The sequence below is a fragment of the Rosa chinensis genome, chromosome 1 (genome assembly GCF_002994745.2).
Source record: "Rosa chinensis cultivar Old Blush chromosome 1, RchiOBHm-V2, whole genome shotgun sequence".
Lineage (NCBI taxonomy): Eukaryota > Viridiplantae > Streptophyta > Magnoliopsida > Rosales > Rosaceae > Rosa > Rosa chinensis.
The window spans coordinates 5,423,784-5,444,811 of NC_037088.1; the positions used below are offsets into that span (position 1 = coordinate 5,423,784).

Sequence of the window (21,028 nt, forward strand, 5' to 3'; positions counted from 1 at the left end):
AAAAAAACATTGCTGTATTGGACCAAAGAAAAGAGTCCACACGTACAAAGCCCATACTCCTCCTCCTTGGGCGTCGTACATAAAGAAATGTACCCCCCAATTTTTCTTTTGGCGCCAATTTCTTGCCCTAGCTATCACTCCCGGTCCCAAATCGATCACAACCTAATCGATCCCGCCCAGGGTTTCACTCTTCAGTTCAGGTAGACCTCGAAAAGCCTCAATCTTTCTGAAGCACCGTCGCGAATGGCCGAGCCTCGGGCCAAGCGCCCCAAGATTACAAGGTTCCCGTTTCACCCGATTACATTTTTCTTTATTTTGTTTGGAGTTCAATTTCTCAGTCTCATTTCCAATTAGGGTTTCCAATTTCTCATTCAAATCACGGAAATTACCCCTGAAATCTTAGAAGTTTTGGTTTAGTTAACTATTAGAGGGGTAAAGATTTGAGCTTTTGATATTTGGGACCCGTGGAAACTGTAATTTCATGCTAGAATCATCTACTTTAGCTATGTTGAATTGACTTTCTTGTTTTAGAGTCAGGAGTATAGTGTATAGACTCAGAATTTTAATTTTATTTTTATGAAAATTGGAACTTTATTTCAGAGGTGAAGATGATTATATGCCGGGAAGCATAACTGAGATTGAGCTTCATAATTTTATGACCTTTGATAAGTTGAAGTGCATACCCGGATCTCGGCTAAACCTTGTAATTGGACCGAATGGATCTGGAAAGAGCTCCCTCGTGTGTGCAATAGCACTGGGTCTAGGTGGTGAGCCGCAGGTGAGTTAGTATTGAGCAGTGTGTGTGATCTTACTTCGTTTGATTTTTTTTTTTAGTGATTAGATAAATATGGGGAATTTTGTAAGTGCAGCTGCTTGGGAGGGCGACAAGTGTTGGAGCATATGTGAAGCGGGGGGAGACGTCGGCTCACATCAAAATTACGTTGAGAGGAAACACAAGGGAAGAGAATATTATTATCATGCGTAAGATTGATGCACGTAACAAATCTGAATGGTTGTACAATGGTAAGTAGTTTAATACTTGTAATGAACTCACATTTCGTTCTAGTCTTCTTAACTACCATTTTAACCATTTTTGTGAATGCATTAGCAACAAACAAATACTGGGATATTAAGGCAGAGACCTGAAGTGGTTTGTAGTCATGACGAAAAACATACTTGTCAGTAGCTGCTTAAACTGGCCTGTTTAACCTACTTTTCCTACAAAACTAGGATTAGCTGAGCCACAATCTGATTCTTTTTTTAGGCTTTTTTTATTTTTCTATTTTCTTTTCATAGTTATGATTTTATGGTTATTGCTTTGATTTTGGTCTTATTTTCCTGTAAGTTTTTCAATGCATTACCTTCCATTTCAACAGTTTTTCTTTCAAGAATTCATGGGTGCATGCATTTTTTTATTAATTTTTTTGGTATTTCTGATTGTCTTCCCTCAGCATTCCTACTTGGTGTTACATTTGTAGCCATGCTTGTGTTTTCAATTCTTGCCACTATTATGCAAGAAAGTAGGAAATTTTTTATGACATTTCTTGATTTTCTATTGAGAAAGTAGAGAAAAAGGTTTAGTTATATATAGTACACACACAGACACACATCACTCTCTAACTCATGATTGGTTATTGAAGCAAACAAACTTCTTTGGATTTCAGGAAAAGTGGTGCCTAAGAAAGAAGTAACTGAAATCATTCAAAGGTTTAACATACAAGTCAACAACTTAACTCAAGTGAGTATTTGTTGTAATCAATATCAGAACATTCCATTTTGAATTTTGTAATTTCATGTTTAGATGCAAATTCTAGTTTTGATATGCATCTAACTGTTTCTGTTTCTTAAATTCCTTTACCTGTATATCTTGCTATTTCATTTAAGTTCACTGCCTTGAAATGCGGTGATGAAGCTGCTCGCTGCTTGTAATACATATTTCCACTGTCTGTTGAAGCTTCTAGATTTGAAAGTGTTCTTTGATACTTTTGGTTTTGAAAATGACAAGATGAATTTATTAGAAGGCATTCGTTATTATATAGAATAATCAATTACTTTACAAATTGCTTGGCAGTGCCAGCAGCTGTGTTTTTATGAAGATCTCAAGTAGGGTTAACATCATCTAGCCATTACACATTATGGTTTGTATTTTATAACCTATTTAACGATGCCTTCTATAAACCTTAGGGATCTGTCTGCTTCATCAACAACAATTACAAGAGATCGTCTTCGGGTTCAATTAGAATTATGATATTAGTTGTGGGGTTGATTATGTGCTCAGATAATTAGTGCGACTTTAGATCTTTTGGTTTTAACATTTATTTGTCATACTTTTCAATCTATACTTATTATTAGTTTTTGTCACTGCTTTTCTCCTTTTTTATTTATTTCCTTTTTGTAATCATTTTTTGTTTGTGTGTTTTTTTTTTTTGTGGGGGGGGGGGGGGGGGGGGGGATTATAGTTTTTACCACAAGACCGTGTCTGTGAGTTTGCCAAATTAACTCCAGTGCAACTACTAGAAGAGACTGAAAAGGCTGTAGGTGATCCTCAACTGCCGATCCAGCATCGTGAACTTATTGAGATTAGTAAGAAAGTGAAGAGAATTGAGCAAGTGAGTTCTAATTTGTCCTTTCTTAGCAATGCATATTTATAAATCGGCCCTGTTATTTTGACATTGTTCTTTTCTGATCTAGGCTGTTGAAAAAAACGGAGAAACTTTGAATCAGATGAAAGCACTTAATGCTGAACAAGAAAAAGATGTTGAGCGTGTCCGTCAAAGAGACGAACTTCTTGCAAAGGTTTGCCTTTTGCTTTTGTTGATCATCAGCATACATACTCCTTGGCAATTAAGATATCTTACATGATCAGACCAAAACAAAAATTACATCTGCAGGCTGAGACCATGAAAAAGAAATTGCCTTGGCTAAAGTATGATATGAAGAAGTCTGAATATATGGAAGCTAAGGAGAAGGAAAAGGATTCAAAGAAGAAGTTGGATGATGCTGCAAGAATTCTAAATGATCTTCAAGAACCTATTGAGTACGCTTACTTAATTTGATTGTTCATACGTAATATATTTTAAGTAGCTGTTCTAGTCAAGTTATGTGGTGACGTAACACGTTTTCATTGTGTTAGACTCATTTAAGGAAGTATGTGTTACATAAATTGTGATATTAACATACCTAGGAATGAATATCCTGCTAAAAATTCTATCCATTTATATGCTCTTCTGATCTAGTGGCATACTGGCGTACTTGTTTTATGTGTCGCCAACCGAGCACTAGCTTTAAATGTAAGATTAACTGTCTATATTTACTTTATTCTTTTGGGTGTGGTGTGTTAAATATATATCTTTTGGTGTGGGTGTGTTAAATATATACTGGGGAGAGGCTGGCTGTCATTGCATATGCTTCAGCATGTTTTTGAAAATCGTATATGGATACTGAAAAGTTCTGCATTCTCTCTATTTTGACACTGTCCCTCCAGCATGGAGCTCTTGTTCAACACGACTGGCTATTCCAACGTGTGAGGCTTTTAGAGCAAGTGGTTATGTAAATGTAATAAAGTGGTTAACAAGCAAGCATATTTATCTATACTATAATAAAGAGATGATAGCTTGATGTCCATAACTGAAAAAATGGATGGGATATATCTCTCGAGTACTAAAAAACACTTTGGAAGACCAGATTAACCAATAGGCATAATAAAGTCAATTCACAAAAGAGCAAATAAAACAATTGTAGAGAAGCCAGCCTCTATTTTTGTTTTGTCTGAAGAAATCACCAACCACTATCAACTTTCTTATCTCCCACACATAAAATGTGGGCCCTGGCTTCATTGTTTTTTTTTTTTTTCCATTTTGTTTGGTCTTTCAATTCCCATTGCACAGTTTATTTTACTTTATTTTTTCCTCATGTAACAAAAAAAAGTTCTTAACCTACATTCAAAACCACAGATGTTTTTCAACCAAATTCTCTATACTGCCTTTTATTGCAGTGCCTTTGTTCTTCCTTCAGGTGTTGTATATTGAGTGTTTTACTGGGCTGCAGGAAAAAAAGGAAAGAGAAAGCCATATGGGAGTCGAGAAATAAACAAGTAGGCAAACTCATTAATGGGAATGCAAGCAAGCGCAGGGAACTTTTGGAAAAGGAAGACCGTTTGGTATATTGGAATGCTACTTTCATTTCTCTTAATATTGTGCTCTCAGTTTGCTATAATATTTTGTAGCATGGTCGTAAGTGAATCTTTGTTGTGCTTTAATTGGTTATCTATATACTTATAGGGGGTACAAGTACAAGGAAAATACAAACAAATGGAAGACTCAAGGAGGGAAGAAGAATCTCGTCAGCAAGAAATCTTAAGAGGCAAGGAGGATCTAGCTGCTGCTGAACGAGAACTTGAGAATCTGCCTCCTTCTGCACTGCCCACGGATGAACTTGTAAGTTATGGATTCGATGTTCAAAATCTTGTGATTCTTAAATGTTAAGATTTCATTCTCCTCTGGTAGTGGTTAATTCGATTAAATAAAGGCGTTTAATTTTCATCTGCTAAAGTCAACCACTTGTGAGAGGTTATGTTTCCCTTTTCTCGGTATTTCATAACATTTTCTTGGTGCACATCGTGTCAAGTTCAGGGTGTTGTTTGCTTCTAAACAACAAAACTCTTCACTTTTTTACCCTGGATTAAGAAATTCCTCAGTCACCTACTATAAAAGTTAGATCTAATCCAACGATGGGTGTGACTTTTAGTATTAAATACAACTCTTGCCATATTTATTGAAAAGTAGCTGGGGCATCAAACTTTTGTTTGACAAGCTCTCTCCTCACCAAAGCTTGGCCATACCCAAAAACAAATGAGAGAGACTATTTCACCTTCCCACCTCCATCTTTTTCTGCTTTCGCTGACAAGCCTTTCCATCTTCTCGACATTGCCTCCTCTTTCATTTGATAAATTACCAAACAAAACCATATCAGGTCAAGCCTTGCCTCTCCTCATTACATTTCATGTCTGTTGCTTTGGTAAAATTGAACTATTAGTGAAGGTATCTGGGCCATGCAGACGCTGATGTCTAGGCTGAAATTTGTTTTATGTAATATCAGTTTCATATTTCATTTTACTCATTCTCAGGAACATCATATGGCTTCTCTAACATGGCCTTCTCAACTTCCCACTTACACTATTTTCTTAAAACAATATTTGTAATGGCTCTTGTTCTAAATAACCTCATTATGCATTCTGATGATCTTCACCGCTAGGAGCTTTAGGAGCTGCAGACATCTTATCAGTAATTTTGAGGAAGGTAAACAATGCGCTGGACAAAGCAGAGCATTAACAACCCTAATTACAGCACCTGTCCAATCTAACAGAATGGAAGAAAGACTAGTGGTTAAAAATAATTGCTGCCAATTAGTGGTTTTGATTATAGTCTATTTAGATTAAATCCTTACTCCATGGTGTTTGGGAGAAGAGCTCAGCTATAAACAATGAGGCAGAATTCGTTCATCAGAATAGTAATTTTACATCCTACATTAAACTATCATGTTTCACTGCTTTCATTTGGTTTGTACACTTGCTTGAGTTCTTCCATCATGTTACTGAGTAAAACATTCCTGATCAGAAAAGATTAGGCTACCAAATTGTGGAGCTAGGAGGCTCTGCAAATGCAAAGAGGGCCCAGAAATCAGAGAAGGACAAACACTTATCTGAAAAGAAGGCATCCCTACACGCGTGCTTGCACAAGTAAATCTTCTTCATGGTTAAATGTTGTCTCATATTGCCTTTACTGTAATTCAAACCTCTTTTACGATGCTTCTTGGATATATCCTTTTCAGGCTGAAGGAGATGGAAAGTGCAAGTAGTAAACTTTTATTAGCCTTAAAAAATACCGGAGCACATAAGATTTTTGAAGCTTATAACTGGATGAAAGAACATCGACATGAATTCAATAAGGAGGTGTATGGCCCTGTTTTGCTCGAGGTATGCCTTTAGAGTGCCCACTGTTTTTCGTTTGGTGCTTACTGATGGATGATTCCATGGATGTTTCATGCTTTTGAGTTTAAACTCAGGTTAATGTGTCCGACCGTCGTCATGCCGCCTATTTAGAAGGTCATGTTGCTCATTATGTCTGGAAGGTAACTAGATTTCTATTCGTTTACAGCTTTCATCATCTTACACTTTGCCCACATCATCCACCAGTCTTGTGAATCCTACATGATGAAGAATATCATATTGTATTGTATAGCTTATACCGGGTGTCTTATGAATGTTTTGGTTTGATAACGTTTACATGCTATAAGGTAGAGAGGCCAAAATGTATTCGAGATGGGTGCACAAGATTGTCACTTTGATTTAATGTCTTAAGCTTTATGTTGAATTTATCTAAAATCAGAGACCACTGGTAGATCAAGGTATTCTGCTTCATAGTGCTATTTGGTTCAGGATATTTCTTGCATCAATGATCTTACTACTTTGTATGAAGTTGCTGCTATTGATGGGATTTAGAAGGAGCATAGGATAGGATGTGCAACTTTTTTTGGTACATAACAAATTTGATTAAAAAATATTATGATTGAGAATGTGAAGGTATATAAAATGCTTGTATTAAGAATCTAAAGGTGCTAGTTTTACCTGACTAATTCCAATTCTGGGATCTATTGATCACTTTTGTTGTGCAATAAGCAGTTTGTGCAACTCGTACAGGAAAGCCTTTGAGTCCTTGTATAGTCACATGGTCACACCTTTGGATGAGTGTAGGATGCATGTTAACTGAAGCCGTTTTTCAATGCTTCTCCTTCTAACCTGAACTTTAGATCTTAAATTTGCACCACATAGTTCATGGGTTAGCTTTACACATGAATGAATAAATTCATTACCAAAATTTGAGTTTCAAAATTTCCTATCTAAGCATTTAATCTTAGTTTCCTACTATTTTCTTCTCTGCCTTTTTCTCTGGATGGTTGCTTTGCTTTGGGGGGTCCTTAGCAGTTTCTGGCTGTTTGTCATCTAGCCCGTACCACCAATTTTTCACTTTGATGTCTTTTTTGTTTCAGTGAAAACCCGTGTTATATAGAAACTTTCTATATGCTATTTAAATCTTTATTTTGAAAACTCGATTTTGACTGATTTATAACATATCTTGTTGGTAACCCTATTTCTTCTGTTTTGTAGTCTTTCATAACTCAAGATTCTCGTGATCGAGACCTTTTGGTCAGAAATCTCAAGTCATTTGATGTTCCAGTTTTGAATTATGTGGGAAATGGAAGTCGACAAGAACCCTTTCACATTTCCGAGGAGGTATGGCTCTTACTCTCTTATTGCCCTTTGAAATTTATATGAACTGCCATAAGTATATTTTTAGTTTTCTATTTCCTTGTGCAGATGAGTGCACTGGGGATCTATTCCCGGCTGGACCAAGTTTTTGATGCTCCTACTGCTGTGAAAGAGGTTTTGATCGGCCAGTTTGGCTTAGATAGATCAGTATGCCTCCCAACCTTTCTGTTGTGTTGTTTTTTTTTTGTTTGGATGGACATAAGACATCTATAATCAATTTGTTAAACACATGGGAACTTGGGTTGTTTCATTTCTGACAATAATTTGATTTCCAGTTCATTTATATTTTATTTTTGTTTGCCTCAGTACATTGGATCCCAGCAAACTGATCAGAAAGCTGATCTGGTTTCCAAGTTGGGGATTTTGGATTTTTGGACTCCAGAGAATCACTATCGGTGTTCAGTATCTAGATATGGTGGTCATGTTTCTTCAAGTGTAGAGCCAGTGGATCGTTCTAAACTTTTTCTGTGTGGTATGTTTCAACAAACCCTTTCCTCTACTGGCACATAGTCCAAAGAACTCATCTGTAAACACTCTGAAGGCTCTTTTATACATATAGGTCTGGATACTGGAGAGATCGAAAGACTGAAATCTAACAAAATTGAGCTTGAAGAATCTGTTGCTACTTTACAGGAAAGTGTTAGATTGCTTCAGATTGAGCAAAGTCAAATTGAGGATGAAGAAGCTAAACTTCATAAACGGAGGGTAAGGTGAAATGAGTGCAACAGATATTATGGATTGTTATTCATACATGTGCGTTCTTTGGGCGGACCTTACTACAATCTTGCAGTCTTATACCCTACTAACTGGGATTGGTTAGAATACTATTCCTTTGCTATGCAGCATTACAGAGGCTATATGTTCTAGGAGGAGAAAAAATATGGCTTGCTTCTCTTTGGGCTTTTATGTCAAATATTTTAATAACACTCCTATTTGGTTAATTATTTTGAGAGAATTTTATAAATAAGTCCCTGTTTTCAAAACTTATTAGACTGAAACATTTTGAATTTTCATTTTTTGATCAAAGGACCCAAAAATGGGTGGTACAATCTTAATCATCTTGGTACAATCTAATATAGGGCAAGTATATTTAATATCTTTCTGAAATTGGTTTCTCTTGTTTTTTTTTTTTTTTTTGGGAGTGTGTGTGTGTTGGGGGGTTGGTGTTGTGCTGATGAACTATATTTGTTCTCTAGTAATACTTTTTTAATGAATTTTTGTTATAAAAATATGTTTTAGGAGGAGATACAAAAAAATATCACAAACGAGAAGAGAAGACGACGTGATTTGGAAAAACGTATTGGTAAGATATAATAATTCGTGATTTGATATTTTAGAAGATTTATGCTTGATAACTTCCGTTTAATTTACAAAGCACTATACTTTGGTGATCTTAGAACAACGGAAAGTGAAGTTAGCAAATATGGAGAAGGCGGATGACGTGGATACCACTATGGCAAAGCTCAAAGAACATGTTGCAAAACTTAATATTGAGCGCTTTCATTCGGTATTGGAACTTAAGGTTTGTTTTCTTGCTAATTATTATTGCACTTACGATGACAGTTTTGATCACTTAAGGTATATTATCACTATGGAAAGTGACAACTAATGTTTGGCATAGAAATGTATTTTGAGATTTGGAGTCTTCATTCTTTTGATTCTGCTGTTTTTCCTTATCAGGTTCTACTTGTTGAGGCAGTTTCTTTCAAACAAAGTTTTATTGAACAGCACATGGTTGGCATTGAGTTTGATGCACAGGTATATCCACGACGATCTTGAACATGCTGTTTTGGCCTTCTTGAAGACCATTTTCTCTGCATTGAGTTTGCTTACTAGATATACAAAAATGTTTACTGGTTAAACATCTGTTTATATATTGTAAAATATTCCCTTTGTGTCCCTGACTCGTTTTCTTTCTTTTTTCCTTTTTTTTTGTTTCCCATGTATTTCCTACTTGTGGCATTGATATCCTTGTTCTTCTATTTCCTGACAAGTTGATTCCATCAGCTGTTGCCTCTGCTGCTCTTTCTTGATCACATCTCCATCAAGCGTAACTGTCAAATTTTGATGTCATATTTGATAATCAACTGTATATTCTTGATTCTATGTCAGTTTGTGATATCTTTGGCACCTAGAAATATACTACAAGTGTTGATTTGGAGTGATTGCAAAAGTGTTGTTTGGCCTGTTGGATAGAATTAGAAACATTAATTGTATGACTATGTCTATATGAGGCATCATGCTTTCATATGAATTTCAAAAGGATCTTTTCCTTTCTTGATTTATCCTCTCTGTTTTTAAAGAAAGGTAAGACATCATTCTTTTTTAATTTTTTTTTTTTTGCGGTTTTGTTTTGCATTTTGAATCCTGTTTTTCCATATTTAAATCCTTCCCAAAACGTAGTGCAGTAATAGCTTCTTCAGTCTCTTTCCCTTTACAAGTGATTTCTTCGAATCTGACCTTTATTGAACTTTGATTGATGAGAGGTGTGGTATTTTCTGATTTCGTGTCCTGCTTTCGTGATATTCCTGTGTGGCCTGATCGTCGTGACAAGAGTGTTTGGGCTGTACAGGGTTATGGAGTTCTTTTGCATTTTCTTTTATTAACCTTTAGAGAATCAAGGACATCCCCCACCCTCGGTCCTTCTAAGTTTATTTGCAAAGTTGGCTCCCTACTAAAGTTCAGTTGGCTGGTGCTCCTGGCAGATTTAATACTAATGAAATGCTTCAAAAGAGGAGGCCCTGCAACTCAATAGTCCCTCTTTAGTGGGTACTGTGCATCGAAGTAGTCCAAATATAGCTTGTTGCACTGTTCATTGATAATTCTAATCTGGAGCAGGTTGATTAGGGCTTTTGGTGTGGCCAGTTAGAATGACAATCTCTTGGGGGTGGGAAGGTAGGAGGAGAGTGCATTTGTATGGAGGTTTTCCGTTTTGGTAGTTAACAGATGTATCTTTCATGATAAAGAAGATGAGCCGGCTTCTCCGTGGGACGAGATCAGGATTCTTGTTTCCTTTTGGGCTTATTTGTCCAATATTTTCTTAAATTCAAGATTCTTGTATGGCTCTTTCAAAGCATCTCTCTCTTTCAACCACTAGTGGCCATGACATTGCAAGTCTTTTTTTTTTTTGGTCGAAAATGAAGTAATGAATGCTTTCCGTTGAGGAACTTTAATGTTCCTAGTTTGCAAGCACAGTGTCATATTTCTACAGTGATGTACTGTTCCTTCAAAATAATGACTTTTCATGTTTATGCAACTTTATTGTTTAATGCTAATATGTCATACAGAAGCTTGCAATTAAGTGATGCATACTTGTTTTTCATTTCTTAGATCAGAGAAATGGAGGTCAATATCAAGCAGCATGAAAAATCTGCGCTTCAAGCAACCCTTCAGCTTGATGAGAGTGAGTAGTTTTTCACTTTTTCATTCAGTTTGAAATTCTCCCCATGTTAGATTTTTGTTCAAACTCAAAGATCTGTGCATAAACTTGTTTCTTTTGTTTTTAGAAATAATCGACAAGTATCTATTCTATACTTTGATTTGTTATAAAGCAAGTATTGAAGATCTTATCTTATAAAAAGGTAGAACTGAAAGTGGATCCGCTGCTGAAAAGCAAGTATTTTATGTAAAGCTCAAGGGGAAAGTGCTGATCATGTCTTCGTGCATTGTGAAGTGGCTAATTTCTTATGGAAAAAATTATTTTGGGAAGCAAGAGTGGACTGGACAACTCCATTACAGAGAAATGACTTGCTAAGGGAAAACCCCATAGCGTTTGGTAAAGGTAAAAAGGCCAGAACCCTTTGGGGTTGTGGGGTGCTAGCTGTAGTTTGGGTGGTCTGGATGGAAAGAAATAAAAGATTATTTGAAAACTATGGAGGGGTGGAGAAGGAAGACCTGTGGGAGAGAGTCAAGTTTTGGGCATCCTTATGGGTTTCTATTTCTAAGGAATTCAAGGATTATAACCTTTCTTCCATTATTCTTAACTGGCAAGCAGCTGTAGTATAAGCCCCTAAGCCTTGATTAGTATTATTAGACGAGATGCTAGGCCTATAGCCCTAGCTGCCCTCTTTAGATCATTAAAGCGGACTCCTTGTCCGCCTCCCTGTATCTCGATTTTTGCTTTTTTAATAAAAAGCTGTTTCTTCTCAAAAAAAAAAAGTGGATCCGCTGCTAACTTGCGAAAATAACAGACCCTTCAATAACATTGCTCGGCTTTTCAAACTACCAGTGTTATTTTTGCAAGGATGCATTACTGACACACTCTTTTTTTAATTGGGTTGGCGCGCGCGCGCGCACACACACACACATATCTATGTGTTGGTGAAGGTTCGGAACAGTGAGCTCCCTATTGTGGAGTGGCTCAACCAGGCCTTCCATCCCAAGTATACTGGGATACCATGGTTCTGACACTTCTCTTTTTGACCGCTTAGTAAAATTATTGTTTCTATCTGAAAAATGACTTATCGAGGAGATATACTGTATGTAATACTAATTATTGCCGTTTTGTTTATCCAGGTAAGAAAGAAGTAGAGGTTTGCCGACAGCAACTTTCTGCTGCTAAAAATCATGCTGAGTCCATTGCTATGATCACTTCAGAACTTCAGAGGGCATTTCTCGAGGTTTTATATACACTGAGTTAACTTTAATAAATTGGAAAGATACTTCAGTTTGAATATATTGTAATGTATGAGTCAGTTTCTCAAACTTTTGGGTCAGGCAGTCAGGTGTCACTTTTTTTTTTTTTGGCTGCGTCTGATGCTTTGAAAGTTAAATAGGTCATCCTTTCTGGGTAGTGAAATATTTAAGAACAAATGTACCAACTGGTTACAAGAACAACATGATATATGGTAAATTTCATTAGAAGTGGTAGGCATATTTGATACATCAAAAGTCAATAATAGCATGATTCAAACAAAAAGGCCGAGTACATCTGTTAGATCTCAGGAGCCGCAGTCTTAAAGTTTTAGCCTATCAGAACATTGTTTGATGACACGGTTGATATGATAAAGTTTAAAGCATTCCTATCAGTTTCTTAGTGATTGAGTTATACATTGATAAAGATCTATGGCCTTGATTTACTCTGCTGAACTTTGTTCATAAAAGATTCCCTATGTATTGGTGAAAAAAATTGCATAAGGGTCTGTAAAGTAGGAATAGTTTGGCCCTATGGAATATTCATCTGAGTTTCCCCCAAAACCATGTGTAAGATATTTTCTTGTCTATCTGGTCCCTTTTCTCTCTTTCTTAAGAAGTAACGGTGTACAATTGTATCCAGATGCCTACTACAATTGAAGACCTGGAGGCTGCTATAGAGGAAACTGCTTCTCAAGCTAATTCTATTCTATTACTCAATCATAATATACTGAAAGAATACGAAGATCGTCAGCATAAGGTAATTCCTTTTGCCATATTTGCTTGCTCTTTTTTTTTTTCCCCTTCTCCTCTCTTCCCACTTTCTTCTTTGATGTGTCACCCGTACTTGCAACATAAATGTTATAGATTGAAGCTATGGCAACAAAATTGGAAGAAGATAAAGCGGAGCTTATGAGGTGTATAGCTGAAGTGGATAATCTGAAGGTGAGTGAAGCTTAGTTGTACCTTAATGAGTGTTTTGTGAAGATGCTATTGCTGTCTGCACTGAACACGTAATAATTAATTTTGCTATTTAGCTGTAACTAGTCAAGTTACCAGAATGCACTACACCTTAGGTTGTAGCCTCGATTGATACTGTAGTTTGTACTACAATTTCCAAAAGCATTGAACAATTCATCTCGTCCTCACATATTATTATGGTGAACTTGAATAAGTAATTGAACCAACAGTTGTAAAGGGTTTAAAGTTCTTTTTGTTTTTTTTTAGTTTATTGATCATCAGAAGGTTTAAGAATTATAAATCTCAGTGTCAAATAATATTTATATCTTTTTTGTTTCTTCTATTCTTCTCTCTTTCATGTTTTTATGCATTCTTTTCCTACTTTAATCAGTGTAGGTTGTTTTGCTCATGTGTTGATGCAGTTAATTTGTTTCCAAAATAGTGTCCTAATATAAATTATTTGTAGGAAACTTGGCTCCCAACATTAAGAAACCTTGTTGCTCAGATAAATGAGACTTTCAGTTGGAACTTCCAAGAGATGGCTGTTGCAGGGGAAGTTTCATTGGGTATTGCACTTTCTAGAAATGTCTAAGGAAACTTATTTCATTTCCTATTTTGAGTATTGCACTTTCTAGAAATGTCTTTCTTTAAGGAAACTTCTTTCATTGCCCTTTTTGATTTGATGTTTCTTCTCAGATGAGCACGATATGGACTTTGATCAATTTGGAATACTTATAAAAGTAAAGTTCAGGTGATTGCATTTTCACTCCTGTTTACATACAATTTCATGCTGCTCTTGGCACTTGCATTTGGATTAAAAACTGAAACCTTCCTTTTGAATGGTTGGTGAAGTTAGATGGTTAGACCTAAGAATCAGATTAGTTGGGATTTATTTCCAGGGAAAAATGCAAAACTCTAAAACTTTTTCGTTGGTGTTTGGAAATCAGATAGATTAGTTATTCTTTGAGGAATTATGTCTTTTATTTTAAAGAAAACTTTGTGTTTTGGCGAAATGTAATGCTTGAATCCATTTAACTACGATGTTTCATACGGACATTCAACAATTTTAGCTGATAAACTGCAGTTCTTTAATTCAGAATTCAGCAAATTTGGAAGTTTTGCATGATTCGCCCATGGTTGATGTCGATTTGAGACAATTCTTATATTGTTCAAAAGTTTTGAGTTACTACAACAGATCATTTTCTAGAGTACTCTTTTTTTTTTTTTGTTCTGAAGATTCGAGAATACTTAATTCAAGAAAGATAGGTCTTTATTCATCTGGAATGCCATAGATCTCAATTGTAGACAATCTTTAATTGTTTGAAGTAAAACAAATTACGGTATCTTCATCATTCAAGAATTTTATTTTTTATTTTTGTTATTTTTAAAGTTCCAACAAAATCTTGATAATTTATATCTTACAGTTGATTTCAGGTAGGGTCTTTAGGATTTCCAAGAGTCATAGGTATCTTTTCCTGTCTTCAAAGTTGTGGAATGTTCTCTGTGCTTCATACACCAATAATTTATTTGAAGGTTTATAAAGCACAAAGAACATTCTACAACTTTGAATATCATACATCTACAAATTAATTTCAAGACTTCCCTTTCAACCTTTTAGTTTGTTAAATTGGGTTGCAATAGTAATGTGCTATTTCCATGGTTGATGAATTGATATGATATATGTGAATTAACGCCTCTATGCAATTCAATGTTCTGCTATCCCACTAAGATGCTATGAATTCAAAGTTTTGGATTTATTTTGTGAAATACTTCTGTATAATTAGTTTTCACATTATGACCAACAGACAAGCAGGACAGCTTCAAGTTCTTAGTGCTCACCATCAATCTGGAGGGGTATTACAACAACTATATTCTTGATTTCTTGATTTTACTACAAACAGCTTTAACTTATTATGCCTCGGTATTCTAATTACTAGGAGCGTTCGGTCTCAACCATCCTCTATCTTGTTTCTCTTCAAGATCTTACAAATTGCCCATTTAGGGTGGTTGATGAGATAAATCAAGGTTGGTTACACAACAATAGTATCTTTCTTGTGTTAGATCGATCAAGTTCCATGTATCAAAGGATAAATTATTGTGCCGTTTGATATTTTCTCAGGGATGGATCCTATAAATGAAAGAAAGATGTTCCAGCAATTAGTAAGAGCGGCATCTCAACCAAATACACCCCAGTAAGAGAAAAATATGCTTAAATTCTGATGATTAACTGTCTCTATATTGCTCTGTTCTGTTCTAGTACTCTATCGGTTGGAAATCCACAAGTACCTGTAAATTATAATGTGTCTTCATCAGCATTATAATCTAGACATCTCAATGAACTACGCTACAATAAGAGAAAATACGCAGAACTCATGATGATTGTCTCTTTTTTGCTATGCTCAAGAAGTTGACTTCTCTATACTTGTACTCTTATTGGTTTAGTTGGAAAATGATAACACTTATCTGTCAATCTTAATCAGGTGTTTCTTGCTTACACCGAAGTTGCTACCGGATCTAGAATACAGTGAAGCATGCACCCTTTTGAATATAATGACTGGCCCTTGGATCGAGCAACCTGCAGAAGGTAGAAGATGTTACTCAAAATCAATATTATCCATTGATATGTTGAATTTATATATTTTAACAAAAGATTCAATTTTTATCTTCTTTTCTGAGTTTCAGTGTGGAGCAGTGGTGATTGTTGGGGAAATGTCATGGGCTTGGTAGGGAAAAGCCAATGCTGAATTAACAGTTGCCTTTATCCATCAGAAATGATCCTGTTTGGTCCATAATCTGATGGCTGTGTACAGTTATTTTCCAATTTCACCTCTCTAAATCAATTGATCTTACCCTTTTTGTAAACACAACCTTAACAGATGTATCTTAGCTGCTGAGAGGCTCTAGGATCAGTTCATAGGACTGCCTTGTATTTTTGGAGGAATGCCTTATGCAGCAAGGGCAATTAGCATGCAAAATAAGGCTTATATTTATTTGGAGCAGCTTAGTTATATTAAATGTTATTGCTCTTCAGCGATCATTGAATGCCTTGAAGTTAACATTTCATATGATCATTGAATGCCTTGAAGTTAACATTTCATATGCCAAAGCCTTTTTATGTTTCAAGAAAGTCTTCTATTGTTTCTTGGAGAAAAGGGTTACTGCATTGGTTGTTCGAGTCATTTAATCTGAAAACGGAAATGCAATTTCAGACCCAATTTTCCTTTTTCAACAGAGAGAGAGAGAGAGAGAGACAAAAAAAAAAAAAGGGGGGGGGAATTCCCAACTCAAACACAATGCTTTGCTTGGGAAAGCCTAAATGATACCTCATGGGAATAATGAAGAACTTGCAGCTCAAGTTGGCCGATAGAGAGAGAGAGAGAGAGATGAAAAAAAAAACAGTTACCAGCAATACTACTGGTTCATTGTGCTAGACTCCAACAGACTAGAAAAGTAAAATTGTTATTGATGCTAGAGCCAATTTTCTCTGAATTTTAGAATTATCGAAGTCCTTATTAAAAAGTAAATAAATAGTCAAATAGACATTGCTCTTCTGCCAAGAGATCGCATATGTTGCATATACTACGCAAGAATTGCAAATTCTTCCTCATTGATAAACAAAAATCAAAAGTGATTTGAGTAATAGTTGTTCACAAAAGTACATGGCCTTCCTCACCCAGTGTAGAAGAAACTGTATGCTCTTTATGAGACAGAGTCAACCCTGATACAACATCAAGGCCACCCTCTCTTCATCCGCCTTACTCTCCTAGTATCTTTACTAACTACATTCGCAAAGATTTAACAGTGGCATCCAAGAGGTCGAATAAACAATTTAAAGACAACATGTACATGTGTTAGTTCTTCAAGCACTTGCTGGAAGCTTGAAATCAAGCATCTCCCTTATGTTTAACTTAATCGAAGGGCCCATCGATGAGCATATGTGTGCACTCTTCCAGTAAACACCTTTTGCACCTGGTGGCTTATTTGTTTCTACTGATTTCTGTCAGGTAAAGCATAGGTAAAGTTAGATTTTGTGGCGAGTGGGTAGCATTTAGGCAGCACTGAATATAAGGAATGGAGGAGAAGAACATACAATTGCGGCGAGCAGGTTTACAAGAAGATCTTCTTCAGGAAAGTCGGCTCTTCCAAAGCGTAAGTGAACTATCCCAGTTTTGTCAGCTCTGTATTCAACTTTCCCTTGTTTGAATTCTGCTATGGCCTGAAAAAAGTTGAAAACAGTAAGCTCGTTTCACTCGGTAAGGAACGAAATCAGACTCCTTCCTGTAACCTGGATGTTACAGGTTTCAACTAGGTTTCTTCTCATTTGCCCTTTATATTGCGTCAAATGAAGACATGCTTGAATCTGCACACTTTTTTCTTTTTTTCCTTCTCTTTCTGCGAGTCTTTTCTTATTTTATTTTTCCCAAGTCCATTGTTCTTACTGCTTCATATATATAGGATGTATATACATATACATATGATGTATTCATTATGGCACGAAAAAACTAAAATAGTAGTTAGAAACAAGGTAAAAATTCAGGGTAAGAAAATCGCAAGCGCAGAAAGAAAAAGAAAATAGGGAAAACCAAAACATACCTGGGGTATATTAGGAGTCACAGTACCAGCTTTTGGATTTGGCATGAGCCCTCTTGGTCCTAGAATCTTTCCAAGGCTAGCAACCTGAGAAAAACAGCAAAGACAACAAAACGGACATTATTTGAGATCATAATTTCCAGCTAAAGTATAAATCTGCACAAATACACCACATACAACTAAACTGTGAAGTAATATGCAATCATTTTGGGTCCAGGTGACTCATTTGCGAGATGTATATTAATGCAGTTTCCTTTGGTCTGTTCTTAAGACACCGAGATCAATCTGACAGCACTATATAGTATCCTTAAATACATAAGCAGCAAGTCAGATACAGAGTAATTCTCTTTTATATACAAAGGTTAGGAAAAACTTGCCATCGGAAGTGAAAAATTGATTAGCCATATAAACTAACCAAATTCTATACTCCAAACTTATAAGGAAGGATGAGGAACTGTATCTGATTCCAGAAAAAGAAGAGATGGACCGGAAGGGAAGTGGTACGAGGGGAATAAAGGAATTAGAACAAAGAAAATGAATAATAAAAAGCCATTTACAAAAACTGAAGAATATTCATCAGCATCACATCATGCACATTGGGATTCAGATTCAACCAAGAATGAAGAGTTCTTCTCTGTTCTTTTTTTTTTTTTTCCTGGAAAACTACTTTTGTTTCAATCATAAAACCATACTTTTGGTTTTTTACTGATTATTCTCTAAACTTTTCCATAATGCATCTTAAACGTACTTCATTGCCACATAGACCGCTCAGTTTCATATAAAGCCAGATCCTGATTAGAACAAGATAATCAAGGCAATACCTTGGGCATCATATCTGGTGAAGCAATTAACTTGTCAAATTCCATGAATCCTTCTTTTATCTGCTGTATCAAATCATCTCCACCAACCAAATCTGCTCCAGCGTTTTTGGCCTCCTCAAACCTTTCACCTATTGAAATCAAAGGAAGAGATAACCTTCGGCACATTACGAAACACTAAGAAAAAACCAACTTTGTTCATAAGGTGCCCTGTGTGCAAGATATTAATGTGTGTCAATAAACTGTGTTCTTCAAAAGCAGAATATGCATGTATTGTTGGTTCCTACAGAATAATGAAATACAGCATATATATAGACATATATCTAGATAGATTAGTCAATCAATTCCTACTCACTACTGACTAATGAAGTATCCATGTATGAAATGAATAAGGTACAATTCTGTAGATATATTACATTTCCCATACTGATCACAGAATTATGAAATTTAACGGGATTATTGGCACAATATTCATATCATCCACTAAACCAGATTACCAGATCATGGACAAAATGAGAAAGAAATATACGCCCATCTAACCAATTCATTAGCATAAACAGTACCTTAACAGAAAGTACAACCATATAGAGATGCCTAGATATCAGCAAAGCAAGCATTTCTGTATGCTTTTCAACCAAGGTAAAGCATAGATCAAATAAAGACCATTTGGTAAATGCTTTCTCTATGTGCTTTAGAATCAATTGACAGAACAACTTCCCTATGAAGAATTTCGATAGTAGTTTCCAGAATAAATTACCGACCTATTGACATAAGCTACTATAAAAAGTGTTTGTACGGAGATGCTCCTCTATTTTAAGATCCACTAGATTAAAAAGCTACTTTCAACCTCACTGAGTACAAATGAGTTGTTTACATGATTTGGTTCATCTCCTGAGCCCATACTCAATGATATAAAACTTGTATGAATTAAAGAAGAATTGCAGAAAGGTAATATACCTTGAGTAAGAACAGCCACCTTAACAGTTTGTCCAGTTCCCTTGGGCAGATTAACCTAGTAAAAGAATTCCGAAACATATCAGGACTGCAATGTACCACCGACCAGTTGACAAGACATTACATATATTTTGTCATTATCAACAAGAGATCAGAAACTCACAGTTGCCCTTAGCTGTTGGTCATTGTATTTTGGATCAATGTTGAGGCGGAAATGGGCTTCAGCAGTTTCTACAAATTTTGCACTCGCCATTTCATTCAGTAAAGCTATAGCTGGCTTCACCTCATACTCTTTTTTAGTTTCCCTCAACTTTTGAATTTCCAAGAATCTTTTGGACCTTGTCTGACATTTTCAACAGAAGACAATAAGCCTTTGAAACACTGGCGAAATCTTGGAAGAATGTAAGCAGGGGGCATTGGATGAACATATCTAACAATGAAATTAACAAAATAACAGCTTTTTGGATTTCTTCAAGCTTCGGAAATAGACTGAAAACATGGTGCAAACCAAAACAAACTTAAACCGATACAAATAATACATTTGTCAAACCACACTCTTCACATAGACAGTAAAGAGACCTTCACAAATCAATCAATCCTCAGCTTTTAGAACTTGAAGAAGCATAACAAAAAAATAAGCTAGAATGAATTTGCATCTCCTTAACGATTCAACAAAGGGTTTTCCACACACCATTTTAGAATGAATTAATGCACATTTTTCAAACAATAATACTAGAATCAATAGACATTTAGTTTCTGAGATCAAAATCCTAAACCAAGCAAAACCCAGTAATGAAACAACCAAAAGATGAAAACTTTCACCCAAAAAGACTCACTCTGTCTCTCTTCAAAAGCAATGCAGCTTTCCCTTTCTTGGGCTTTGAAACAGGAACAGGAGGAGCAGACCCATCACCTTCTTTGAGTGCTGCTTCTTCTTCCACAGCCTCGTCCACCTCTGCCTCGGTAGTCACAGCAGCCGCGACGACATGGAAAGGCTCTGACTTTTTGGGTTCCTTTAAGAAACTGAGACTGACCCTTCTCTGTCTAGGCCTCAAAACAAGTGGGCAGAGAGGCTTTTTGGGCTTGAAGGAGACGAGTGAGGGAGTCAGGTCTTGTGGGAATACGGAGGAGGAGGAGGCGTACGTCAGCATCAGAGAAGAGGAGGGTCTCGTACTTGTAGCCATTGTTGTTGTTGTTACGGAGAGAGCTCTGTCTCTGTGTCTGTGTTTCTGTCTCTTTGAAATGAAGCTATCTATCCATATACATTTCGGGATAAGAGAGGAGCTTTATGGTCTATTGGACACTTGAATCCTAGACCATACTTACTATGTGGCACAAGTCTGTGTGTTTATTTTTTTTTCCTTCATTTTCTTTATAAAAATGGAAATAAATTCATTATATCTGTTTCTTTTTCTCTCCTTGTGGGGGTTAGGGTATTATTCAAGCATCATGGTGTTCACCTGTGAAGTAATTGAATAAGAAAATTATATTTAGTTTTCATGAAATCTATATTCAATGCTGGAATATAAAACAACTCAAATTTAAAAGTAATTCTTTGCATGGTTAGATCTAGATGTAAGGGTGATTGAGTATAGTTTTCTTACTCAGTTATTGAGTATGTGAACATTAGTTATTCACGCAATGTGCTTGTTGGTTGGTCACTGAAAATAGGCTTAATGATCAATTCGTTACCTTAAAATTCATTTTAGTGTCAATTTGCTATTCTAGATTTTTAAAATTAGCCAAT

General features: G+C 35.9%; 2 protein-coding genes across 3 annotated transcripts; one reads left to right on the forward strand and one right to left on the reverse strand.

The window, feature by feature from the left end:
- The first annotated feature begins 48 nt into the window (after nt 1–48).
- Nucleotides 49–15,956, forward strand: LOC112178812 (structural maintenance of chromosomes protein 5). 2 transcript variants are annotated; one of them, XM_024317043.2, is made up of 30 exons: nt 49–281; nt 601–778; nt 870–1,023; nt 1,665–1,738; nt 2,460–2,609; nt 2,692–2,796; nt 2,892–3,037; nt 4,015–4,159; nt 4,281–4,436; nt 5,616–5,737; nt 5,830–5,974; nt 6,064–6,129; nt 7,166–7,291; nt 7,376–7,474; nt 7,634–7,799; nt 7,887–8,032; nt 8,567–8,630; nt 8,725–8,849; nt 9,008–9,085; nt 10,658–10,730; nt 11,843–11,946; nt 12,603–12,719; nt 12,827–12,904; nt 13,386–13,485; nt 13,616–13,670; nt 14,725–14,773; nt 14,857–14,944; nt 15,039–15,111; nt 15,400–15,503; nt 15,602–15,956. In XM_024317043.2, the coding sequence occupies exons 1-30, from the start codon at nt 244–246 to the stop codon at nt 15,661–15,663; spliced, it is 3,186 nt and encodes a 1,061-aa protein (XP_024172811.1). In that variant the 5' UTR covers nt 49–243; the 3' UTR covers nt 15,664–15,956. The 2 variants fall into 2 exon arrangements, with proteins under 2 accessions (XP_024172811.1, XP_024172819.1); XM_024317051.2 differs by having other exon boundaries at nt 51–281; nt 4,048–4,159.
- A 529-nt stretch (nt 15,957–16,485) lies between these two features.
- LOC112187177 (50S ribosomal protein L1, chloroplastic) lies at nt 16,486–20,545 on the reverse strand. Its single transcript, XM_024325859.2, has 7 exons — nt 20,118–20,545; nt 19,445–19,624; nt 19,285–19,339; nt 18,331–18,458; nt 17,513–17,596; nt 17,010–17,135; nt 16,486–16,916 (listed from the first exon to the last, which is right to left on the reverse strand). Exons 1-7 carry the CDS (start codon nt 20,463–20,465, stop codon nt 16,779–16,781), a joined length of 1,059 nt encoding a protein of 352 aa, XP_024181627.1. The 5' UTR covers nt 20,466–20,545; the 3' UTR covers nt 16,486–16,778.
- Between the last annotated feature and the right edge of the window lie 483 nt (nt 20,546–21,028).

Coding starts and splice junctions, on each gene's coding strand:
- LOC112178812 (XM_024317043.2), top strand. CDS start 244: ATGGCCGAGCCTCGGGCCAAGCGCCCCAAGATTACAAG. Junction 779..869: donor GTCTAGGTGGTGAGCCGCAG/GTGAGTTAGTAT, acceptor TTGTAAGTGCAG/CTGCTTGGGAGGGCGACAAG. Junction 15,112..15,399: donor TCTCAACCAAATACACCCCA/GTAAGAGAAAAA, acceptor AATCTTAATCAG/GTGTTTCTTGCTTACACCGA.
- LOC112187177 (XM_024325859.2), bottom strand. CDS start 20,465: ATGGCTACAAGTACGAGACCCTCCTCTTCTCTGATGCTGACGTACGCC. Junction 19,625..20,117: donor TGCTTTTGAAGAGAGACAGA/GTGAGTCTTTTT, acceptor TGAAAATGTCAG/ACAAGGTCCAAAAGATTCTT. Junction 17,136..17,512: donor TGACTCCTAATATACCCCAG/GTATGTTTTGGT, acceptor AACTTTTTTCAG/GCCATAGCAGAATTCAAACA.